The sequence below is a fragment of the Lynx rufus genome, unplaced genomic scaffold, assembly GCF_022079265.1.
Source record: "Lynx rufus isolate CCGP_SWC_20201006 ecotype Redwood Valley unplaced genomic scaffold, mLynRuf1.p SCAF_2, whole genome shotgun sequence".
NCBI lineage: Eukaryota > Metazoa > Chordata > Mammalia > Carnivora > Felidae > Lynx > Lynx rufus.
Genome location: NW_025814834.1, coordinates 43,935,926 through 43,960,958, shown reverse-complemented (window position 1 = coordinate 43,960,958; position 25,033 = coordinate 43,935,926). Strand labels below are relative to the sequence as shown.

General features: G+C 33.4%; 1 protein-coding gene across 4 annotated transcripts in view; it reads left to right on the top strand.

Annotated features, from left to right (window-relative positions):
* Window positions 1-25,033, top strand: part of GLS (glutaminase) — an 81,720-nt gene that overhangs the window by 45,001 nt on the left and 11,686 nt on the right. For 2 of the 4 annotated variants that reach the window (XM_047085088.1, XM_047085090.1), the window contains exons 12-14: window positions 164-340; window positions 2,575-2,706; window positions 6,037-6,129. In XM_047085088.1, coding sequence (XP_046941044.1) covers window positions 164-340; window positions 2,575-2,706; window positions 6,037-6,129 — 402 coding nt within the window. Of the gene's footprint in view, window positions 1-163; window positions 341-2,574; window positions 2,707-6,036; window positions 6,130-7,130; window positions 9,782-25,033 lie in introns of those variants that run through there. The other 2 variants (XM_047085089.1, XM_047085091.1) reach the window with 2 other exon arrangements.

The window sequence follows — 25,033 nt, the reverse complement described above, 5'->3', positions numbered from 1 at the left end:
AATCTTTGGAATGTTATCAAGTTATATTAAAATAATCCCCTTGAAGGAAAGATTTCAGATCTGTATGAACTACCAGATGAAATATATTTTCTTAGAAGTCAATTGTAGTACAGAAAATAATGTCAACCTAAATTTTCAGAATTCCGTTTTTTCTTCCTTCTAGCTATGCTCCATTGAAGTAACTTGTGAATCAGCCAGTGTGATGGCTGCAACACTGGCTAATGGTGGTTTCTGTCCAATTACTGGTGAGAGAGTACTGAGCCCTGAAGCAGTTCGAAATACACTGAGTTTGATGCATTCCTGTGGCATGTATGATTTCTCCGGGCAGTTTGCTTTCCATGTAAGTAATTGTTTAATCTTAATTTTCTACTGCAAGAAACTAGTCTGGACTAGTTCTTTTAAAAATACAGTTTGAACTTTGGTTCTAAACCTGCACATTAATTTTTGAGAGAGAGACTTGTTTTTAAGGTTAATTTGTTACAGACTTGTTAAGGAATAGAGTTAAGCAGGCTACCCGATATTCTTAAGAACTTGGAGTTTAATTTATAAAACCTCATCACTTCTACTTGTAAGGCATTCCAGTGTGCAAGGTTAGTACAGACTTTCTCTACTATTTCTTATTAATATAACTAAGCCTTACGGTGATTACATACCTCAAAAGCTTCTTAAGTTCAGAAGGAGCGCATAATTGGGATGTTTAACACCTTTGGTTATAATCATAGATATTTTAAAGCACTTAAAGTATATTAAGTTAACAAAAATATACTCTTAAAGCTCTCTTGTGTATTTTTGAACATTTGTGTACACCTGTGAAATATGGACTTTCTTACCTCATTCTGCTTATGTCAAGATACAATGCCCTACAAATTTTTTTTATTTGAAAATTTTAGAACAGAAAACTAGATGCATTTAATGTTACCCACTACTCAACTTCAATAGTTATTAGTACCTTACCAGTTTATCTTTATTTCCAATTCTTGCCATGTAGTTGAGTGTGTAATTCTAAATGATAAGGACTTTGTAGAAAACAAACGAACAGACATAGCACCATTATTATATTTGAAAAAAAATTTTTCATTTTTAATATCAAAATATTTAGTGTTCAGATTATCTGGATTGTCTTGTAAATTACTGTTTTGTGGTTTTTTTTAACCTGGGATGCAAATAAGGGTCATGTGTTAATGATCGGTTATATTTTCTTTTATTATTACTTTTTTTTTTTTTTAATTTTTTTTTTTCAACGTTTATTTATTTTTGGGACAGAGAGAGACAGAGCATGAACGGGGGAGGGGCAGAGAGAGAGGGAGACACAGAATCGGAAACAGGCTCCAGGCTCTGAGCCATCAGCCCAGAGCCCGACGCGGGGCTCGAACTCCCAGACCGCGAGATCGTGACCTGGCTGAAGTCGGACGCTTAACCGACTGCGCCACCCAGGCGCCCCTATTATTACTTTTTAAATGTATGTTCTCTTCCTTGACCTCTCTTTCTTTCTTGTTATTTTTAGTTGAAAGAACTGGGTAATTTATCCTGTAGAGTTTTTCAGTCTAGATTTTCTTTATTACGTCCATACCATTGTCCCTTGTATCTTGTATTGCTGGGAAATTGGTTTATCCCATTCAGGTTAATTTTTTTTTTTTCCTTAGTATTGTGCAAGATTACTTCTAGCAATAGGTATTCAATATATGAATGTTAGTAAGCCATTAGTGAATACTGCCCCGATGATACGAATTTTGTCTTTTTATCACAGTTACTGTCAAGTGTTACATAATGTGAACTTAAGTGTTTTGAAGAGGATTAATTTGAATTACTTGTGATCTTATCTCCTCAGAATTCTCAGACAGTATACCACAGAAAATCTTCTAAGAAGATACAATTTCTCATGTTTTTTTAGTCATAAAATATTTTTTGAAAATAACTTTTCATACTTTAATACATGTTTATTATAGAATTAGCAAATCTAGTCCAGTAGTGCCTGGGTGGCTCAGTCAGTTAAGTATTCAACTCTTGATTTTGGTTCAGGTTATGATCTTGTGGTTCATGGGTTTGAGTTCTGCATCAACATGCTTGGGATTCTCTTTCCCTCTCTGTCTCTCTCTCTGTTTGTCTTTCTCTCTGTCTGTCTGTCTCTGTCTCTCTGCCCCTCCCACATGCTTGTGTGCACTCTCTAATAAACTTCAAAAAAAAAAAAATATATATATATATATATATACACAATCCAATATATTGTATACAATATATACTATATATATATATATATATATACACACACACACAATCCAAAAGAATAAAATAAAAACATGCATAGCCCCACAATTTAGATGTAATCTACCTTAATCCTTAAGAGTGTATCTTTTCAAATGTTTTCTGTATTTAAATACATCTCAACTGTTTTATAAGTGTTTTCTCATTTACTGTATTATAAACATGTTAATAGTTATCTACAACACTTGTAATGTTAGAATTCTGTGTATACGTATACCATAATTTCTAAACCAATTCCCTTATTGTTGGACATAATTTTCCTTATTTTAAAATGTTAACAAGAATATCCTTTTTTTTTCAAATTATTTTCAGGTTGGTCTTCCTGCAAAATCTGGAGTTGCTGGGGGCATTCTTTTAGTTGTCCCTAATGTCATGGGCATGATGTGCTGGTCTCCTCCTCTGGACAAGATGGGCAACAGTGTTAAGGGAATTCACTTCTGTCATGTAAGCATATTTTCTTAATGAAAATAATGATCATATAAGTGGAACCATCCAATGATTTGATTTTTAAAATTTTAATTCTAGTATAGTTAGCATACAATGATGTGTTAGTTTCAGGTGTACAATATAGTCTTCAGTTCTTCTATACATTACTCAGTGTTCATCATGATAAATGATTCTTAATCCTTTTCACTTATTTCACCCATCACCCCACCCACCTCTCCTCTTTGGTACCACCAGTTTGTTCTCTGTTGTTAAGAGTCTACTTTTTGGTTTATCTCTCTGCTCCCCTTTGTTTTGTTTCTTAAATTCCACATGAGTGAAATCACATGGTATTTATCTTTCTCTGATTGGCTTACTTCACTTAGCATTATACTCCAGATCCACCCATGTTGTGGCAAATGGCAAGATTTCATTCTTTTTTATGGCTGAGTAGTATTCCCTTGTATTTACCTACACCACTTCTTTATCTGTAGATGGACGCTTGGGCTGTTTCCATAGTTTGGTTACTGTAAATAATGCTTCAATAAACATAGGGTAGGGGTCCATATATCCCTTCAAATTAGTGTTTTCGTATTCTTTGCATAAATAGCTGGTAGTATGATTTCTGAATCATAGGGTAGTTCTGTTTCTAAATTTTTTTTTTTAACTTCTTAAGGAAACTCCATACTGTTTTCCATAGTGGCTGCACCAGTTTGCATTCCTACCAACAGTGCGTGAAGGTTCCTTTTTCTCCATATCCTCACCAACACTTGTTTCTTGAGTTTTTGATTTCAGCCATTCTGATGAGTGTGAAGTGATACCTCATTGTGATTTTTGATTTGCGTTACCCTGATGAGTGATGTTGAACATCTTTTCATGTGTCTGTTGATCATCTGCATGTCTTCTTTAGAGAAGTGTCTTTTCATGTCTTCTGCCCAATTTTTCAGTTTGATTATTTGCTGTTTAGGTGTTGAGTTGTATCAGTTCTTTATATATTTTGGATACTAATTCTTTATCAGATAGGTCATTTGCAAATATCTTCCCCCATTCAGCAGTTTGTTTTTTTTAGTTTGGTTGATTGTTTCCTTTGCTGTACAGAAGCTCTTTATTTTGATGTAGTCCCAATACTTTTTTCTTTTCTTTTCTTTTTTTTTTCTTTTTCTTTTTTTTTTTTTTTTTTTTTTTGCTTTGTTTCCTTTGCCTCAGGAGACATATCTAGAAAAATGTTGCTACAGCCAATGTCAGAAATTACTGCCTGTGATCCCTTCTAGGATTTTTATGGTTTCAGGTCTCATATTTAGGCCCATAATCCATTTTGAGTTGGTATTTGTGTATGGTGTAAGAAAGTGGTCTAGTTTCATTCTTTTGCATGTGGCTGTCCAGTTCTCCCAGCACCATTTGTCCAGTTTTACCAGCACTATGTTTTTAAACCATTGCATATTCTTGCCTCCTTTGTCGAAGATTAATTGACCATATAATTGTGGGTTTGTTTCTGGGTTTTCTATTCTGTTCCATTGATTTATGTGTCTGTTTTTTGTGCTAGTACCGTAATGTTTTGATAACTACAGCTTTGTAATATAACTTGAAGTCTAGAATTGTGATAACCTCTGGTTTTGTCTTTTGTGAGATCGCTTTAGCTATTCTGAGTTGTTTGTGACTTTATAAAAATTTTAGGATTGTTCTAGTTCTGTGAAAAATGCTTTTAGTATTTTGATAGAGATTGCATTAAATCTGTAGATTGCTTTGGATAGTATAGACATTTTGATAATATTTGTTCTTATAATCCATGAGCATGGAATATCTTTCCATTTCTTTGTGTTATCTTCAATTTCTTTCGTCAGTGTTTCAGAGTACATATCTTTCACCTCTTTGGTTAAGTTTATTCTTAGGTATTTTATTATTTTTGGTGCAGTTGTAAAGGATTTTTTTCTTAATTTCTGTCTGGGGTTTCATTATTAGTTTCATTAAATGCAATGGATTTCTGTGTATTGATTTTTTATTTGTGACTTTACTGAATTCATTTATCAGTTCAAGTAGTTTTTGGTGTCGTCTTTAGGGTTTTCCTGTATAGAGTAACATGTCATCTGCAGATAGTGAAAATGTTACTTCTTTCTTACTAATTTGAAAGGCTTTTATTTCTTTTGTTGTTTGATTGCTGTAGCTAGGACTTCAGTACTATTTTGAATTATAAGTGGTGAGAGTGGACATCTTGTTCCTGACCTTAGGGGAAAAGCTCTGAAGTTTTTCCCCATTGAGTATGATGTTAGCTGTGGATTTTTCATATTATGGCTTTTATTATGTTGAGGTATGTTCCCTCTAAACCTGCTTTGTTGAGGGTTTTTATCATGAATGGATGTTGTATGATAATCATGTAAGTGGAACCATCCAGTGATTCTGATTTTTAAATCATTTCAGTAGTTTATTGATTGTTGGCATTCTGCCTACCTGTCTGCAAGTTACTAGGTTAGCCATGGCAGTACTTATAAAGGATCTTTAAATTGCTTCTATCAGCTCCCATATACTCGTGCCCATAGGAAATTACATTTGTTTGATGCTGATATTTTAATTGTCATGGTTGTATATAGTTTTCAGTTTCCAAAAAACCTCAACAAAAGTTATTAAACTTGGAAAGGTATAAATTTAAATCCCAACATAAATTATTATTGTTTATTATATCATCATTAATCTGTATGTTTGAATATCTTTATCCATAAACTATCTTGAAAAGTCTTTTTTTTTTTTTTGAGGACATAAGCACTACAAAATAAAATTGTTTCTAGATTAGTTCAGTATTTTATATAGTTACCCAAGTCTTGCTAATATTTCAGCTTCCAGTTTTATGTGCAATTTACTACTTTGTAGACTCTGTATTAAGTACTATAATTTTTCTGCAAACTTTCTCAGTTAAAATTATTTATTTTTCAGTTTTTTATATTTTGCAAAAGCTATAGAATGACATTGGATGCTTATGGATTATAATAGATTGTGACCAGAATGTTTATTTATATTTTTGTGGTGCTTTATGGTTATTTGCTAGAATAGTTCTTTCATATGACCTGTTACTAAAGGCCCATTTTATAGGAAATGAAAGAAACAATTTGAGTGGTTTAGCCCTAGCTAGTAAGCCCTAGGTAGTAAGCATTGTTCTCAATGCTTACTCCATGTTCTCATTCTGATTTTATCCATGTTCTCATCTGATTTTGGTTCTCTTCGTGATACATGCTGCTTTTTGCAGTGGTATTTTCCGTGAGATAGTAAATTAAGTTGGACAATATTAGTGTGATTTGTTGCAATATGAAAAAAATAGCCAGTGAATAGCCAGTTTCTTATTCCTGTCCTGTTTATTTACAGGATCTTGTTTCTCTCTGTAATTTCCATAACTATGATAATTTGAGACACTTTGCAAAAAAACTTGATCCTCGAAGAGAAGGTGGTGATCAAAGGGTAAGCAAAATTCATATTTAGATTATTATGTAATATTTTTCTAAAAGAAAGAAAATGAGATTCACCTGTTTGAATAGAACTTAGTTTGTTAGTGTCCTCATATATTTGCTAATCACGAATTGAGTATACACAAGTTATTGACATTTTCATCCTGGAGTCAGGAGTATATAAATAATAATTATTGCTGTTTTATTTAAATTTAAAGTGGTTAACCTGGCGGCAGGGTTCTCCACCTACCCACCCATTTTTCTGCTATTTTAAGCAATATTTTAAAGAATTGATTCTGTTAAAAAAAAAAAAGAAAAAAAGAATTGATTCTGTTCAAAAAAACACTTTGGAAAGTGCTACATGCGGTAAAAAGAAAGCCTTGTTTTACTCTTAATCATTTGTCAGTAGTAGTCTTGAAGTTTATTTTGGCATGGATGGATATATAAATAGGAAAGGGATTATAGTATTAGTGAAAGACCTTACAAAGCCTCATAATTTTTATTGCCCACTATAGATGAAATATTTTTTTATAAAAAGTGTTTAATGCAGAGTTCTTGATACTCTTAAAGTAATATTTGTTTATTATCATTGTTTGGCTTCATATTATTGCACATACATACTTCTCTTAGTGCTAATATTTAAGAGTCAGGACTTAAATTTCAGGAACAAGATTTTTTGTCTTCATAGTTGTTCACTGGACCAAGGACTTGTTTTGAATTTTAATTAAATTCCTTTGCATCCCATCTAGAAAATGTTTATAGTAAATACCTAATTAGACTTGAAGCTGATATGAAGCACTTATAAGTAGAAAATATTTTTAATGCATACGAAGTAAATTTTCCTATTGTTAGTTCCAATCAAATAACTTATAATATGTGAGAATTATGCAAAGCTAACAGAATAGAAACTGCCATGGGTGTCAACATGAGTAACATGGAACAAAACATCAAATGGTGGTGGGTGAAAATGTTAACAGATCTTAATAACATTCATTGAAAAATACCGTTTTATAGCTTGGACCTTTCTTCACTCAAGTGCACTAATAAATTATGTATGTTGCTTGAACAACTAGCATTCCTTTGGACCATTGGACTATGAAAGTCTCCAACAAGAACTTGCTTTAAAAGAGACAGTATGGAAAAAAGTGTCACCTGAGTCAAATGAGGACATCTCTACAACTGTAGTATATAGAATGGAAAGTCTGGGAGAGAAAAGCTAAAGAAATGGGTTCTAGTTTCAGAATGTTCTTCATTTACTCTTTCAACCATCTTTAGCTTTTTTGCATACTATAAATATTTATTTGAGTTTTTTGTGTTTTCAACCTTGGGTGCTGGAGCCATAAAGCTTTTTTTCCTTTTAATCTTTGTATAAAGATAATAGATTAAAAAGTGGATTTGTTGGTCTTTAAAAAAGTATTTATACATAAGTAAAGCAAATTTGCTTTATTTTTAAAGACGCAAAAAGGAAAAAATTCCTTTAAATTTTTTCATGGTGTAATTAAAATTTTAACTTAATCTCCATTTTAAAATGGTAACAGAAATGTCATTTTTGGTTCTAAAACCCACACATTGAACTCATAAGTTTCATTGCATTTTGTTTTTCCCTTCCCAGTTTTAAAACTGACATGATGTCTGTAGGGGCAATAGAAAGTCATCTCTATGCTAAATACAATGAAAAGGCAAAATTAATGAATCCCAAATTACTTAATACAGTGATAGATTATAAAATTAGCTTAAGTTTATATTTTATGCCATTTTTAGTGATAAATTTGCTTTAAATTTTAAAAATTCATTTTAAATTTTATCAAACACTTGAAAATATAAATCATGTCTTTGCTTTTTTACTTTGCAACTTCTCTGTGTTCTGTCAAAATTGTCATGTACAGGAGTGTCTTATGTTACTAAAACATTCCAGCCAAAGAATTTCAGAAGTAGGATAATGACATGTTTTACTGTTAAAAAGCTATAATGGTTACTCAGAAGGAGCAACAGTGAGTGTCTTCAAGTGAAATGTTTACCTGAACAATTTTATTTTCGTATTATTCACGTTACTTTTTCTATGTTATATTTAAGTGTGAATGGTGAATCTTGGGTTTTAGTTTTTAATATTTTTATTATCGTAATAATTCCACAAATGCTAATGAATCTTTTATGATAAATTATAATAACATCTCATAGAGTTTGTTTTATTTGAACTCTAATTTTAGAGTACTTAGGAAATGAATTCAGTCTGATAGTAGTAAGTATGCTACTAAAATGTGTTAGATCTGAATCCTTTTGTTTGGTTATAAAAATGCAATATTGAGAATCAAAACTTGTTTTTAAAAGAAGGACTATTTTGGATAATTTACAATGTTTAAAGTCTGTCTTGGCAAAGTGATTGTAAAATTCTGTAGGACCTATTCACACTTCTTCCTTCTTCCAAATAACTCTTCAGTTTTCCCCACAATTCTCCATAGCCACAAGGTGTTTTTTGTTTTGTTTTATTCATTTTTAAACTTGTAGATTTTGGAGGGGCAGAGGTGGGGTCTGGGGTCTAGAAGGAGACTTGGTAGTTTTTTAGTGTCATGGCATATGTGGTAGGTCACATCTATAAAAGTATATCTAGTAAAAAAGATTTCACTGAGCAATTTCGATACTAGTGCAAATATAGATACAGAAAACCTGATCAAATGATGTCTCAAGCTTGGGAACTGTGATATTAGAAAAAGAAGTTCCCTTCCAAAGATGTTGGTCAAAAGCTTTTTGGGCTAACTTATATATTTAAATAATTATGTGTTAAGTTTTGGAGGACTTACCAAGGAGTTTATTGTTACTTAAATATTTCTCTAATGTACAAATGCAAATCTAAGTGGATACTTCTACTTTGGCCATTTACGGGGGCGGATGGTAGGGGGGAGTGGTTTTTTTTTGAAAGCCTCACCTCTGCAACAACTTTAAACAGTATCATTTGTATTATTAGTTCCACCAAAGCCATTTGCAGTTTGGGGAACTGATAGATTGGAAAAAAGGCTTTATTTTTTTCCCTGTGCTCTAAATTGTTATGTTTTACTATTTCATTTGGAGATGGTTTTACTTTATAAAATGAAAATTCAATTTTTCCTATTGTGTCCTATGTATAGATTTCAAAATTATGTTGTTAATTTGTAGCTGACTGTATTGTAGCTAATCTTATTAAGGATGAGCATCCAGAAATTTTTGTAGGAAGGTATATAAATGGAAGAAGAGGGAAGATACTGTGAATAGGCCCCTAAACTTTAATTTAAAAAAAAAAAAAAAGGAAAATCTTTGCCAGATTTAAGAACATTCTTTAAATTGATTCCTTCAGTATTTTTAATACCTTTTCAAATAAAGTTCTTGAAAAGTACCCAGTATTGTGGATTTAATGTTTCATGCCATTACTGATTCTTGATATTCAAGCATTTAGAAGTTAGCACATTTGTTTTTCTTTTTTTTTTTTCATTATTAACATTTCGTTTGAAATGCATATCCTTCCTGAAATACTTTATTTTTAGCATAAATGTTGTGCATTTTATCTTAGTGTTTGGATTAAAACATTTGTGTTATTTAGCTTTCTTTTATTTGCTTTGTATATTTAATAATGTACCTTTTATTTTCCAGTATGCCTACTTTTTGTATTGTACAATAAATTTATTTTAAGCTGATTTTATTGTTTTTTTTTTTTTGATGAAAGGAACTCTAGCATTTTAAGTACAACAAATAGTTGGAATTTTAACTTCAAAATAGTAAATCTTTATGAAGATACTATTAAAATGCTTTAGATTTTTACTTCTGAGGCTATTGTGAAGACATACTAGAAATACTCTCTAAAAGGGCTTCATTTAATTTTTTTTTTTTTAACAAAGTATAGAGTCGGTGGGCTTTTTGAGGGAGAGTACATTTTTCTATTGGTTGTACTAGAAGTATCTGAATAAAGACTTTTCTCCCAATTTTTTTTTTTTGTTGTTTTTCCATTTAACAACTTAAAAAAGAAAAAAATCTACCCTATTTGCTGGTTTCCTGGTTCAGCTTTCTGAGGAAGAGTATCACTGGTGTTACTCACTGTGTCACTGTTTTATATGTTGTGTAGGGTAGGAAAACATTGCTGAATCAGATGAAGAGTATTGTAATATTACTTTAGAATTGTGAATCACAGTAGAATTTATATTAAATGGAATAACTATACTACAGAAATTCACCTTATTTACTTTTTAAGGAATTTAGTCTTCAGAAGGAACTTTATATTTCCACAGCATAGTCCAAAGTCTAATGAGGCTCCATGCATTGTCAGACATAAACAGTAGACTCTTAACACAGGTTTGAACTGTGTTAATTTAGTAAATTTAGTAAATTATAGTACAGTACTGTAATTTATTTTATCTTCCTTATGATTTTCTTAATAACATTTTCTTTTCTCCAGCTTACTATGTAACATACAAAATGTTTTACTGAACTGTTTATGTTCTTGGTAAGGCTTCTCGTCAGCATCAGCTATTAGTAGTTAAATTTGGGGGGGGAGTCAAAAGTTCTATGCAGATTTTCAACCACGTGGGGGCCAGTATTCCTAAGCCCTCCCACATTGTTTAAGGTCAGCTTTACTTTAAGTTTAAATTTTACTGTTTGATCAGATAACATCATTTGTATCCAGAGAAGTCGTCCCAAATATATTGTAGACTTTTAAAACTATTTGAAGGGGAAATACCATTGTTTATAGGATTTTGTATTTATCTAAATGGGATTTTTTTTTTATAAAGTTCTTTTGGGACTAGGAAATAAGTTCATGTGTCCTGATATATTCAGTATGTAATTGATTTATGATTGCTTACTTTCAAAGACACACTTGGATTTTTTTTTTGCTTTTAATCCATTTGAAGCAAAGGGAGAGGTGGCTCAGCTTGGTCGTCTTGGCCTGACAGTGTCAAGTTTTGTAGGCATGTATGTATGTGAGAAGAAACACTGATGTATACTGATATGTCAGTCTATACCCTGATAATTTATATACATGTGTGTGTTATATACATATGTGTTTGTGAGTGTATCTGTCTATCCAGATAGACATTTTTGCTGTCCCAGAATTTATAAAATATAACATGTTTTACTTACTCAGTTTGACTCTGAAGATTTGTGGTTTCTTTTGTTGTGCCCATTCACTACCTGCACTGTCAGGGTAAGAGAGTAACAATATTGGAGAACTTCATAAAAGGGAAAGCAAGAATATCAAATTTCATATGGAAATTGACTTTAAAGCAGTCTCCAAAATTTATTATATGGGAGGATTATATTCAACTTAAATAATGTACTTCTCATTTTGAACAGTTTATGGAACAGTTTTATTCCAAAAATTGTACATAATTTTTAAGAATGTGTTTTACTATTCATTTTGTGGAAATTTTGGTTTTTAACCAATCTTGAAAATGCTAGAATGTAATTTAAAGAAAAAAGTAACATAATTTCTGCTCAGTTCCTTTACTGCTTTATATTAAATTCAGTATTTACATTGTATGATAACACCAAAACCAAACATTAGAGATATAGCCACCGCCTGGGTGGCTCAGTCTGTTAAGTGTCCGACTTTGGCACAGGTCATGATCTCACAGCCCATGGGTTCAAGCCCCACGTCCGGCTCTGTGCTAACAGCTCAGAGCCTGGAGCCTGCTTCAGATTCTATGTCTCCCTCTCTCTCTGCCCCTCCCCCGTTCATGCTCTGTCTCACTTTCTCTCAAAAATAAACATTTTAAAAAAGGCAAAAATAAACAGGAAGATATATTCAAGTGTATCAAGTTCGACTACTTTTTTCTTTTATCTCAAATTATAACATACTTAAAACATTTGTTTCTTACACTACATAGAAATGGAAAGAATTTAATTGTACTAGGAGACGTTCTCTTATCCTCCTTCTCCCTTCTCCTGCCAAAGTAGTTTATTGAAGTGAATACCACACAGACTTGAAGAAATTTAGAGTTATAGTCTGTTTTAGTTTTTAAAACTAAATTATAAGCATCTAGAACAAAATTTATCCAACATAAAACATTTGGCAAACTTGATGTTTTTTAGACTCCTAAACTTCTTAAACAGTAATAGAAAAGGTACTTATTTTTTAGATGCTTAGACTGATCATAAATCGTTATTTTTAATGAAATGATTCTCTTGTACTGTGGTTTTAAAATGTTCTTTATTATTTTATATTTTGATATATGAAAGGTTAATTTTAAGGTTGACTTTTAGTTTACCATATGTTGTAGATTATAGATCCACTTTAGTGATTTTTATACGTTGCACCTGTAGAGACTTTTAAGATGTGCAAAATGTGTAAAGCCTATGTTGATTAAATTTTTATTATGGCTTTCCAGTCAATTACATTCACCTTTAACTGAAATGAATAAGATATAAATTAGCATTTGAGTGCATTACTTTTTTTTGGTGGTGTCTGTGGTAGTTTTTGGTAAATTCCAAATCTTTTTTATTGAGAACTGTTATGTATTAAGTAAACTTAAAAAAATTATGATTCTTGGTGCCAAATGCTGTGATGAGCGTCAGGATACAGACTCCTAGGAAAGAGGAATGAGATGACACATTTGGGCAGTTGATCTCATAACAACATTGTTAGACCTTGAACTCTAAATCTCAGTTACTATCAGAAATACTTTAGTTAAATCTTGATGAAGAACAACCTGGCTTGCTTATTTATTTATTTAATTAATTTATTTATATGTATTTTCAGAGAGAGAGAGAGCGTGAGCAGAGGAGGGTCAGAGAGAGAGAATCCGAGCCAGACAAAGGGCTTGATCTCCCAAACCGTGAGATTATGTATGACCTGAGCTGAAATCAGGAGTGGGACACTTAACCCCCTGAGCCACCCAGGCACCCCATGGTATATTTATTCTTAAGCCAAATTTTAATACCTGAGGACATGAGTCTTCTGGACATAGTATTATTAAAAATAATGATTTTTTCCACTAAGTATTTACCTTGCTGAAATACCTCAGATGATTGAAATTACCTATCTGGAAGGCCTAGGTTTTATTTTTTTTAATGTTTATTTTTGAGAGAAGCACACATGTGCACGTGAGCAGGGGAGGGGCAGAGAGAGAGGGAGATCTAGGATCTGAAGTGGGTTCTGTGCTCAGAGCAGAGAGCCCAATGAGGTGCTCAAACTCCCGGAACTCACAAACCTCGAGACCATGACCTAAGCCGAAGTTGGATGCTTAACCCACCGAGCCACCCAAGCAGGCGCCCCGGAAGGCTTAGCTTTTAAAAGGAAGTGTTCTTACCAGAAATAGTTTTAGATTTGTTTCCATATTACACGTCTGGCAATTTTTGTTTATATAATGAAAATCTCTCTGGTCAGTTCCACTTGGAACCCTCACTTATGATTTTAGTTCATATTCTGTAAACAGCTAAAGAATTTGTTTTATTTTTAAAACATAGCTCAACCTTTCTAGGTCTTTGTTCTTTCATTTACCATAATCTTATAATTTATTAGAATCCCATAATTGAGATTGAAAGCAATCTTAGAGTTTATGTGGTGCAGACTCCTGCTTCAGCCAACCTCCTTTCCAGGTTTCTTACCACCTTGCTTCCTCAGTTAACACATGTACAATATTTTTTTCTCTTTTTTGATGGAATTGTTCTATTGTGTGTTTTGTTACATCTTTTGTTTGTTGGTTATTTGTGATGAAAAGCATAATTGTCAGTAGTTAATACAACTCTTAAGTTATTTGGCAAACATTGTTACATCAATGTTTAGTAAAAACTACTTAATTGTATTTCTCTAGTAAAGAGTCTTACGCCACAACTTATAAAGACTGGAAAAATTAAGAAGTGAATGCTAACAATTATACAGTAGTTCTAAAAATAAGAAATTATCCTGGAACCTTTGAAAGAAAGTATAGGAAAAATGAGACTGTAAAAATAAATGTTGCGCCATTTGCTTTTAAAATAAATTCCTTTGGAGTTAGGTTAAATATTGAAAGTAAAAAGGTTAAAAAAACAAAAGGCTATTGGAGTTCTAAAGAAATGTTTTCTAAAAGAAAAAAATTTTTTTTCAAGTCAGCTTTTCCCAGCACATACTATGCAAAATATCTACCTTACTTCCTTTGTTTTTATTTTGCATATTTGGATCTCTAGGTGGCTTCAGAACAAGAGTTTATTACTCTATCATGTATGTTGTCCTTAGTACCAATCTCCATTTCATACTTCTGGGATTTATTTTTTATTTTTGAAGGAAATTTATATTGCTGTTCTTGAGAAGTGTTACTTTTTAAACGCCTTTGTTGACTTAGAAATGTTACAACTTAAATATTGTTATTCCAAAAAACAGTATGGGTTTCTTCTCAAAATTTAAACTTGCCTGTTATATAGCTCTTTTCCCCATAAGTTTATATAGATGAGAAGCTGAACTTTAGGATACTGGCTCTTACTCAGTATAAACTCTGTTTTCACATTATACTTATTAAAATTAGAATGATGCTGAAATATTAGCATCAATTATGCTAGTATAACTATTCACATTTGGATCATTCCATTGTAAAATTCAAATTGAAATCTTCAGCCTTTTGTTCATCTTTTCTTTATAATTATTAGTTTTCATTATTTTGTATGTGCCTTTCACAAATCATCACTAAGGAACAATTACAGATTATCCTTTGAGGGGATAACATAATACTTGTCTTGACTTTGTTTCATTAGATGAGATTAATTGTGTTGTGTAAAACCATGGCATAAATTATTGACTCCATCCATACTTTGTTGTTTTGTTCTTTCTCACAGTCTCTCGTGATTAAAGATCCTAATTGAAAAATTCAGACTATGTTAATTTCAAGTATTCTTTCTTTTTCCAACTTTTCCAATAATAACTCATTTTTGGCTGAAAATGAGGTAACTTAAAAAATATATGAAAGTTACTCATAAAATGTGTTTTCATTTTCAAGCCTTTGTATTGCTGATATGTTCATTTCCAAGTCTTAATATTGTTGACATTTACCATTCTAGAGTTATTTTCTTTAAAAAGTTAAAAAAAACATGAGTGTTAATTCAGACTTTTTTCATTATAATAAAAGTTTATTGTTAATAATTCATTATTTTACCTTCAGCTTTGAATACATATGTCTGTGGGTCTAGGTCTGCACAAGAGTTATAATATAAATAAAGGAATGAACTAAATAATATTGTTTCTACTTTGAATTAAAATGAATGCTACATTTTTTACACAATGAAACTTTATTAACATCTCTTGATGAAATTATAGAACAAGTGATTTTGTTAAAATTCTCTGGTGACTAATAGTATTAACCCTTTTTAATCATACCAATAAAATATTCCTGCCTTAATGTCTCTTCTTTTTACCTGAAAGAGAAGTTTTAGAGAATGGTTTTAAGGAGGTGGGAAGTAGAATTTAACTTTCTATTTACCCATTTGTGAAGTGTTTCAGCTAAAACATGCTATTACAACAAAACTTAGAGTATGTATGTTTTTTTTTTTTCACCTGAAGGAGAAACAGAGAAAGAAAACTAGTTTGCTGTGTTTTTTAGCCAAGTAATAAAAACTTGAGAAGCTTTAATTTTTATTTTGTCTCTGTTGTGCCAATTTTATTTTACATCCACCATATATGTCTGCCACAGAATCAGCACTGCTGTTGATTTGGTATCCCTTACATGTTGGGCTTTGTTATGTAATGGTCTCATGTATTAGTGCATTTACCTTATATTTAGGGGCTCTGGAGAGAGGGCTGTTGCTATGTTTGCATATTGTGTTCTGTAGTTTTTGTTTTGCAAAAATTCCCATTCACTGCCATTGTGAATTTTAGATTTTTGTTTTAGTTAAGAATTTGGGATCTTCTGCAAAAGTTCTTAATAGAGTGAAACTGTGGTTTACTTAGTGCTTTTGGGACTTAAATAGGATCAGTGAATGCTGGGCAGTTGGGTATAGGATCTGGATAGGTAATGTGGTATACCATAAGGCATGAACTTCTGAGGCTTGTTTTCTACCTTAAAAATTTATATAAATTTTGTTCTGTTTCACCTGTTTTAATATTTTTTTTTAAACGTAGTATTTATAAGGTCTGTGACTAACCTTTATCTTCTCCAGAATTGGAGTAAGATTGACTTCAGGAAGATGTGCCACTCTTACTCATTCTGACATAGGATAGTAATGGTTAATCTGTAAACATTCTTAATCATAGGTTTGAAGTTACCATTTTTACCTAAAATTGGCAGTAATTTTAAAAAGAATGTCTTTCATCTATGCCTGCTGCCTGTGCCCAAAGACCTTGAAAGTCTAGAGTTTCTTTCTCAATCCCTTATCACAAGAGACTTTGCAGTGTGTAGGCTAATCGCTAAATATACAGTGATCAGTCCTCAAAGGTGTAAGCCAAAATTGAGGTAATCTCAATTTGCTAAGGCCGTCCAGTTTCCTAACCTAGAGGATCCTCTGGTTTTCTGTAGTTTGCTTTCAATGTCCATAATTTCAGTCAACTCTAGCAACAGTGCATGCCCAATACACCATCAGCAGAAACCTGATAACATCAGAATTTGAATAGCATGACTTTTAGCACTCACTGTGACTTGCTATGGGTTAACCATCCGTGAATGTTTTGAGAATTTTTTAATCCCCCTGAAGTCTATGAAGTAGGTATTACTACCTCTGTAGATTTATATAGGTCTTGTAAATTCACTAAGGTCACAGAATTCGATCCTATATAGAACCAGGATTTACACCCAGGCAGTTTTGGTTCCAGAGCTCATTGTCTTGACCATAGACTATATTATTTCCCATTGCAAAATGTAAGCAGAGCAACTTATGTCTCCTTGTTAATAAAATCAAGATACTCCATGGAAATTTAAGGACAATACAATTTCAGAGTGTCTTGATAGACCAAAAAGGGAAATTTCATATTAAATAAGGTTATCCTGTGATACTTTGAATTTCCTATACCTTATATAAGGCAATGTCTCCATCACATACCACCAGTGTCCTACAATTTTCATATGTGCATGTAATTATTTCACTCAGAGAAAAGTTCCTCTCCCCAGAGATCCTTTTACTAAGAATTAGATATGTTGGGAAACTATTAGGGGTTTTTTGGCATACAGCACATTTATGTCTAAAATGTCTTGGGGCACTTGGGTGCCTCAGTCAAGCATCTGACTCTGGTTTCGGCTCAGGTCATGATCTTATGGTTTTGTGAGTTCGAACCCTGCATCAGGCTCTGCGCTGGCAGCATGGAGCCTGGTTTGGATTCTCTCTCTCCCTCTATCTTTCTGTCCCTCCCCTACCTGTGCTGTCTCTGTCTCTCCCAAAATGAATAAATAAACTTTTTTTAAAAAGTCTTAAAAAAAAAAGTGTTGATATAAATGGGAAAATTAACTCCAATATTACTTGACTATAGAAGATAACAAGTCAGCCCTAAATATCAGTGAAGTCATTTTTAGCTTAGCTCTTATAAGTCTTTTTCATTACTTAAAAAGTTTCCTTATTGTATATTCCTAGCATTAAATATAAATCAGTACACTAGCACTAAAAGCCGATGTTTATTCTAACTCTTTAAAACTTAATTTTAAAGATGCACTTTTAAATCCTTTTGTGTATTTCCTCTAAATGCCTATCAGCTAACCTCAACTTATCAAAACCTTTAAAAACCCTGATTCCATAAAGCTTTCCACAGGGTTCAATTGTAGGGGTTTTCACTAACCTTATTTATATATAAGAATTCTATGATCTGGATTTGGATTTATTATCCAAAAATTAATGTATCTTTCTTCACATCTGCACTTGTTTTTAGGGTAAAAAAATTTTTTTGGAAACCAACCAGAATGATTCAGTGATGAAAAACAAATTTTGTATTCTCATCCAGAGTCATTTATACTTGTTCTTGTATATATGATTTTAATGATAATGTTAGATATAAGCAGATTCCCCCAAAATATGTGTACTGGACTATGAAACACAATTCTGCTGTTAAAGTATATCTAAAAAATAACTTCCACCTATCCTAATGCCCTTACTCAGGAGAGCTGGTAGTAAGTGTTCCCATTTTCCAATTAAATTGTTCTTCCATTATTGTTTTTATAATAATGTAGTAGGGTACAAGATGAACAAATAGTTCATTCTTTCAGTGAAGTTGTTTTTCCACTAAAGTTGCTATAAGAAAGTGACCAGGACTCTTCTGAGTCTTGATTTCTAGGTTTCCAAATATTGTTAGGAAACAATTTTTCATCCATTCTAAATACCAAGCATTTTGCTTTTCTCTTGTGTGTGTTTTCTGCTCTTCATTCCTGGTATTGCATATAAATCCCCTACCAATGTGTAAGATTAGATCCCAATATATAAATACAAATGTATAACTTCAGATTATTTTTTTCTACCAAGAACCAGTTATCCCTCAATATTTCACTAGTTTTTGTTTACACATACACACAGTTTAAGTTATTTAGCCAATTTAATTTGACAGAGTAGTTCTGGTTTTATATAAATTAGCTTTAGTATTCTGTTTATTGTTCATTTGCTAATTACTTCTTCATTTAACCAATATTTATTTGTTCCTTGCCTGTTCCATGCCAGAAACTGCAAAGTACTTAGGATATGCGGGTAGTCAATGAGTCTGATCAAGCCCTTGATGTTTGCAATCTAGTGGGGATGTAGATACTGAATAGTTAATAAAATAGCAAAAATGGTGAAAGTGATTTGTTCATACAGATACATGTAGATCTAGTTCATTTTTACTTATAAAGGAGGTGAAATGGCGTATACCAAGTGATTTATACACCTGTAACAGACTTTGTGAGATAAACATACAATGTAGTTAAAGTATAAGAACATGCACACCAGTCTTCAGTAAAACTTCCCTCTGAGAAAGAGGGGGATGAGTGCTGGGGGAATAGTTAGCTATAACATTTTGTATCTTGAAGAAATACACAAATACAATAAATGGTAGACATGTACAAAGTTCCAGCAGAGTATAACAACAAGATTTCATTTTTTGATAAAATAGGTATGGCTGATTTTCCCTGAAAGGTGATAAATTTTGAATGAGTTAGAGGAAGGGTGAGGATTAATAAAATACTCTGGCTTGAAGGCCCGGGGACAGGAAGGAGCACTTTGGAGATGGTAAAAGAAAGCAAAAATGATGGGAGAAGAGTGAGGCAAGGTGTGAATGGAGATTGGCCCTGGATGAGTATAAGACATAAGACCACATGATGTAGGATAGCCCTTCTTGTCTCTCAATGTACACTACAGCTGTTAGTGTGTCTTAATTTTATTAACTTTTAAAAATTATTTTTCAAGTAGACTCCACGCTGGGTGTGGAGCCCAACATGGGGCTTGAACTCATGATTCTGAAATCAAGACCTGAGTTGAGATCAGGTCTCAAACGCTTAACCCACTCAATCACCCAGGTGCCCCAAGTGTGTCCTGAGGCACAATCTTGGAGATTGGCTTAAACACCTGCATTTTAAGTAAGCACCTTGGGTGTTTCTGCTGTAGATGGTCCTCTGAACACAGTTTGGGAAATATTTATGTAGGATCTTACATGCCACATTAAGAGTATTGTACTATTCAAAGTGTATTTGGCTTGTATAAGAAGGGGAATGACATGATTTGGTTTTAAAACTGTTCTGTGGGGAATGGATTAGAGGAAGACAAAAGTTGAAGTTTTAGGGCTGAGGTGAGATGTGATGGTAGCTTAGAATAGGGAAATAGATGTGAGAAAGGTAGGTATGAGATGTGTTTAGGAGATGAAATTGGCAGCACTTGGTGATAGTATTTGGTGGGTGAAAAGAATGACCTGTTAAGTGGACAATCAGGTTTTAGTATTAGCAATAGGACAGATGGTGCTACATTATTAAGATGGAGAACGCTGGAGAAGCAAATCTTGGGAGTACAGGGAAAGATTAATTTTGGTTGTTGTACCAATTAAGGGGTCTTTTGACTATAGCTATCAAGAGGATGATTAATAGAGGTCTCAATGAATAGGGCTATCTTTGTATTATAATAAGTCTGGGGGTAGGCAATCCAAGATGTGTGCCATCAGTAAGATACACTTCTGCTCCAACCAGCCTTCGTGTGTTGGGGTTAGACATCATGCCTATCACTATGTAGTTGAAAAGTGTTCCACCTTTAGCCTCACGTGTATGGTCAAAGTGGTAGAAGAAAGGAGTGATATCTAAATCAGGTAAGAGAAGTTTCCTAGAAACTCATCTGACACTCGCTGGCCAGACTACCTACAAGGGAATCTAGGAAAGAATTTTCAGTTGGCGCATTGCTACCTCCAACAAGTAGAGATTCTGTTAGCCTAGATGGAATAGGAAATAGATCTTAGGTAAGCAGTTGGCAGTTGTGAGAAAGCTAACTTCTGTTTGACATATTTTTATTTCTGAGATATTCAAGTAGTGACAAGTGTCAGATACAGGCCGAAAACTTAGGAGAGTGGTTTGAATTGGAGATACAATTTCGTGAGTTGTTAGCATGGTGAGAGTAGGTTTGAAGCTGTAAGTTGTGTGAGATTGCTCCAGTAGACCGTGCAGAATGAGAAGGAACCTTAAGGAACTCCCACTTTCAAAGTAGGATAAGGGTGCCTGGATGGCTCAGTCAGTTGAGCATCCAGCTTTGGCTCAGGTCATTATCTCACGGCGTCATGAGTTATGGCCCAACGTTGGGCTTGTTGCTGTCAGCACAGCCTGCTTCGGATCGTCTGTCTCCCTCTTTCTCTGTCCCTTCCCCACTTGTGTTCTCTCTCTCAAAAATAGACATTTTTTAAAAACGAAGTAACAGATACTCAAAATTTAACATTAAAAATAAAAAGTAGGATAGAACAGTAGGTTTCCCACTGGGGAAAAATGTCCCATTAGGAGAAAATCCAGCATACCATAATAGAAGTCCAGGAGAGAAAGTATTGCAAGAAATTTGGAAGAGTGAACCGTACAAAACAGATAAGCATTAAATAAGATGAAGGTGTTCATTTACATAATGTCTTTCCTACTTTTGGTGCTAAATGTCTTTTTATTTAGTAAATGATGTTAGTAGATAGTAGTCTTCTTTATTGTTTGTGCTCAGAAAATAAGAAATGGGTGGCCCATATTGGTAATCTCCTCTCCACTATTAAGAAAATTTTCTTGGCTTTGAGATTTGAAGGCTGGGGAACTACTGGAGTAGAGCAGGGTTGGCTGCTGAGAGAAAAGACCCAGTAAAGAAGGAGAGCTTAAAATAGATACAAGAAAGAGGAAACAGACAACAAAGTGATGTCTCTGGAAAGAGACGGAGCTCTTGGCATCAGCAGAGGATTTAGGTATGGTAGGAGGAATAGTATCTCCTTCAATAAAATAGGACATTGAGAGGCAGGCAGGTAGGTAGGTATGCAGTAGGTAGGTATGGTAGGGAGAAGTTGAGGAAGTTTCTGCCCATTGGCTTCCATTTTCCTGAAGTGGATGAAAGGCTTTATGCTGAGAATAAGTTGTGGAGTTGGAGGGAGGCTGTGCGGTTTCAGGGCACAGAGAAGATAGGAAATGTTTATTCTTGGAAGGTGGGGCAGAGCTGAAGGAAATAAAGCAGTAGTTGTCACAATACTATTGAGGTTGGTACCATGGGTTTGCAGGGATGCTAATCTGCTCTGTTGCCACCCGCCCCCCCCCCCCCATTATCCTGTGGCTGCATTCCAAATTTAGGTTCAGGAGCTGCAGAAGATCAGGCAAGGGATTTTAGAGCATTTACCGGATAGTGATTTTAAAAGTAGGCTTTGGAATCTACTTTATACGCTCCCTACGTAGAAGACATGAATGTAGGCTTTTCTCCTTTTAGAATTTGATTCTACTTAAAGAATTTTCAACTAATGTAACTTACACTAACAGGTGAGTGCTGTATATAATTTTGCCATGTCCATTCTCCTTCCTTCATATAAAACATTACCGATAATAATTATGAATGTTAAAATACAGATACATGCTAAGCAGTCTCATGATAAGACCCTGAGAATGGTGATGGAGTGATTTTTTTTTGGCCTAATTATATATATTTTTTTTCATATAGTCTTGCATTATTTTTGAGGGTCTTAAAAATATCCTGTTCTCCAGAAGCTCCTTGTATTATGTGCTAGAGGAGCCTGTTATCATAATTTGATATTACAATGCCTATGAAAGTCCTTTGAAAATTGAAAACACTAGAGAAACATATTGTTATTGTGCTTGTTCTGTGTGTTATCCATAAAGCTCACATGTCACACTTCCCGCAATAGAACTGTAAAATAGACATTGAAGAATGGAGAAGATTAAGTATGGCTCTCTGGAGACCAACAAAAACGAGAAATTTCTAAAATCAAAGCAGTCAATAAGAATGTATTGTGGTTGGAATGAATATTCATGTCCCTGTGCCTTGCTTTGTTGTAGTAGCAATATTTAGGACGTATGAAGGAGAGCTGGATGCTTTAAATTGAAAACATAATTCTGGGTTTATTGCTGCCAAATCTTTGTTTTGTTTTTTGGCAAAAAGAGAGCCCCATCTCTTTTCAGGGACCTTGTGTATATTTATTTTTAAATTTATACCAGACAGTGTGAGAATCTTTTGATTGCAGTTGCCCTGATCCTTTTTTTTTTTTTTTAAAGTATTATGTACAAAGATTTGGTGACCAGTTTCTTTTCTTCCTGTCTTATTCTTTGCTTTTAGTTTCTTTGACTTTTTGGGGTTTTACATACTTGTTTTTTTAGTTCATAATTATAAATGAACGTGACACTTCATCATCCCAGAAGTGTGGCACTTTGTCCTGTATTTGAACACACTAATGTAATGTTAACTAATCTTCATGGAGTTTTACAAATATTTGTATAAGAGAGAAAGAGAACCGGGAAGAAAGTGAACGTGAAACTTTGATACTTGTCTGTGCAGTACAAATACTCTTAGGTTTGCCACATGAAAAATGCACTTCTGTTCAGAGAAAGCTGCCTTTGTCCCTGCTCGTTTTGATTTTTATCCTCTTTTGTTGCTGACTTGTTAATTAGGATTGCTCTTTGTCATGCCATGCAAAGATAGGTTGTTAGCTGCTTTTATGCTTGGATATAAAAGGAGGGTTGCTCATTGGCTCATTGGTATCTTTTTAGGCCATTCATTGGCATTTACCAGACTATCATGAGCCACTGAGATAAGAAGTTATTTGCTGCAAATTCTGTAGCAATAATATATTTGCTGTATTCACATTAACCCAAAACTCATACTTCACTTTTAGATACTTCAAAGCAAAGAATGAAGATATCTTTAACTTTTTTTCTGTTTGTGGCATTGATATGCCAAATTGAATATTTGTTTGATCCTCTGTTTTCTTTTCAATTAACAACAAAATACCTTTTGGTTAGTTTGGTTAGCACCTCAACAGAAAATTCGTATCTCTGATTTCCCCGTGAATTTTCCCGTAGTTGCCCTTTTCTGATTTTAGTCTTGGTATTGTATTGGTGAGGAAATCTCATCTCATGTTTTGTCACGAAATCTCTTGGCCCAGGAGGTCCCTTGTAGTGGTAGACAGCACGAATCCCAGCGTCAGGCTGGTCGTGAGCTCTCACTCTGCCACTTGCCAGCATTATTACTTTGCTCAAGTTAACTTAAATGCATTAGCCTTCAGTTTCTTAATCCTTTGAGTAATAATAGCATAATAATGCATAGAACATTTAGCTCAGTCCAGAGAGAGTAGGTGCTTCATATTAGCTATTTTTTCCCTAACTAGTGTATAATCTGAATTTTTATCTTCACGGGTTGTCAGATTTCTTTGATAGAATCGTGACTTCTTAGTTTAAGAGTAAGTAAAAATATTTCAGATTAATCTGTTCATTGAGAAGTTTTGAAAATGGTATGCTTAGGACAGTTTGTTTATTCATTAGTCAAGAGCAGAATACAATATTTGGAGCTGCCATTTTGAGGTTATATTTTGTAAGTGAAATTTCTGTGCTCTTCTTTAGAGTAAAATTTACTGTTCAATTTATTCCTCTCTATTAAAATTACTGTATGAGAACCTAACCTCCTGCATTTGTGTAAAAATTTGGAAATGTCATGAGATTGCTGAACTGTTATTCCGTTAAAGGATTTTCTCTAATCCTCTGATCGTGTCAGTTTGGATTAATTTCTGTCTGTATATAGTAGATTAATATTTGTGTCTGAATAAGTCAGTGGAAAAGCTTAGGAACATGTAGCCTCATACTCATGCTCGACTTTCTAATCATAAAAGTAGTATAATTTTGTTTTACATGTCCATATGATATTAAATAAGCTCACGTTAAATATTTATATGAATATTAAATAAGGGAAAGAGGAAATGTTTTCACATACACATTGTGCAGGTTTATATCTCTACCCTTGTTGGCAAGCAATTAGTTTACATTTGCTGACAACTTAAAATTTGTCTTAGCTATACTATAATAGGTTTGTATTTCTTAATAACCTGCCCTTAAGAAAAATATTTATGAAAGAAGGCCTCAAACTTCTTTTCATTTAAAGGCTCTTAAAGGCCAAGTTGGCGTGAAGCTTTTAAAACAAAACTGGATCTGGAATGATGATGGTTTATTTAACAGACGAAGAAGAGTATCTGTTCCACAGCAACAGATACTTCAGTGAGCTGGAAATGAGAGAGCAGCTTACGTCAAACTGGAAGTGGTGGGAACACAAGGATGGCTTTTCAGTTACCTGCTCTTTTTCATTAAAGCCTTTCCTAACCAAAGGGCTGAATTAGTCTTTGTATTTAAGCAGAAACTAATGATGAAAAACAAGGGAAACTACAGTGTTGCAGTTGGTAGCAGAGTTGGAAATAAAATACCTGGAGTAAAGTGTAAAGCTAATGAGTCAATCCTCTCTCTCCCTCTCTCTTTATCTCTCTTCTCTGCTTCTTCCCTTCCCCCCTCCCCTCTTTCCTTCTAATATTTAGCAAAGGACCTTTATGGATTAGAGCTAAA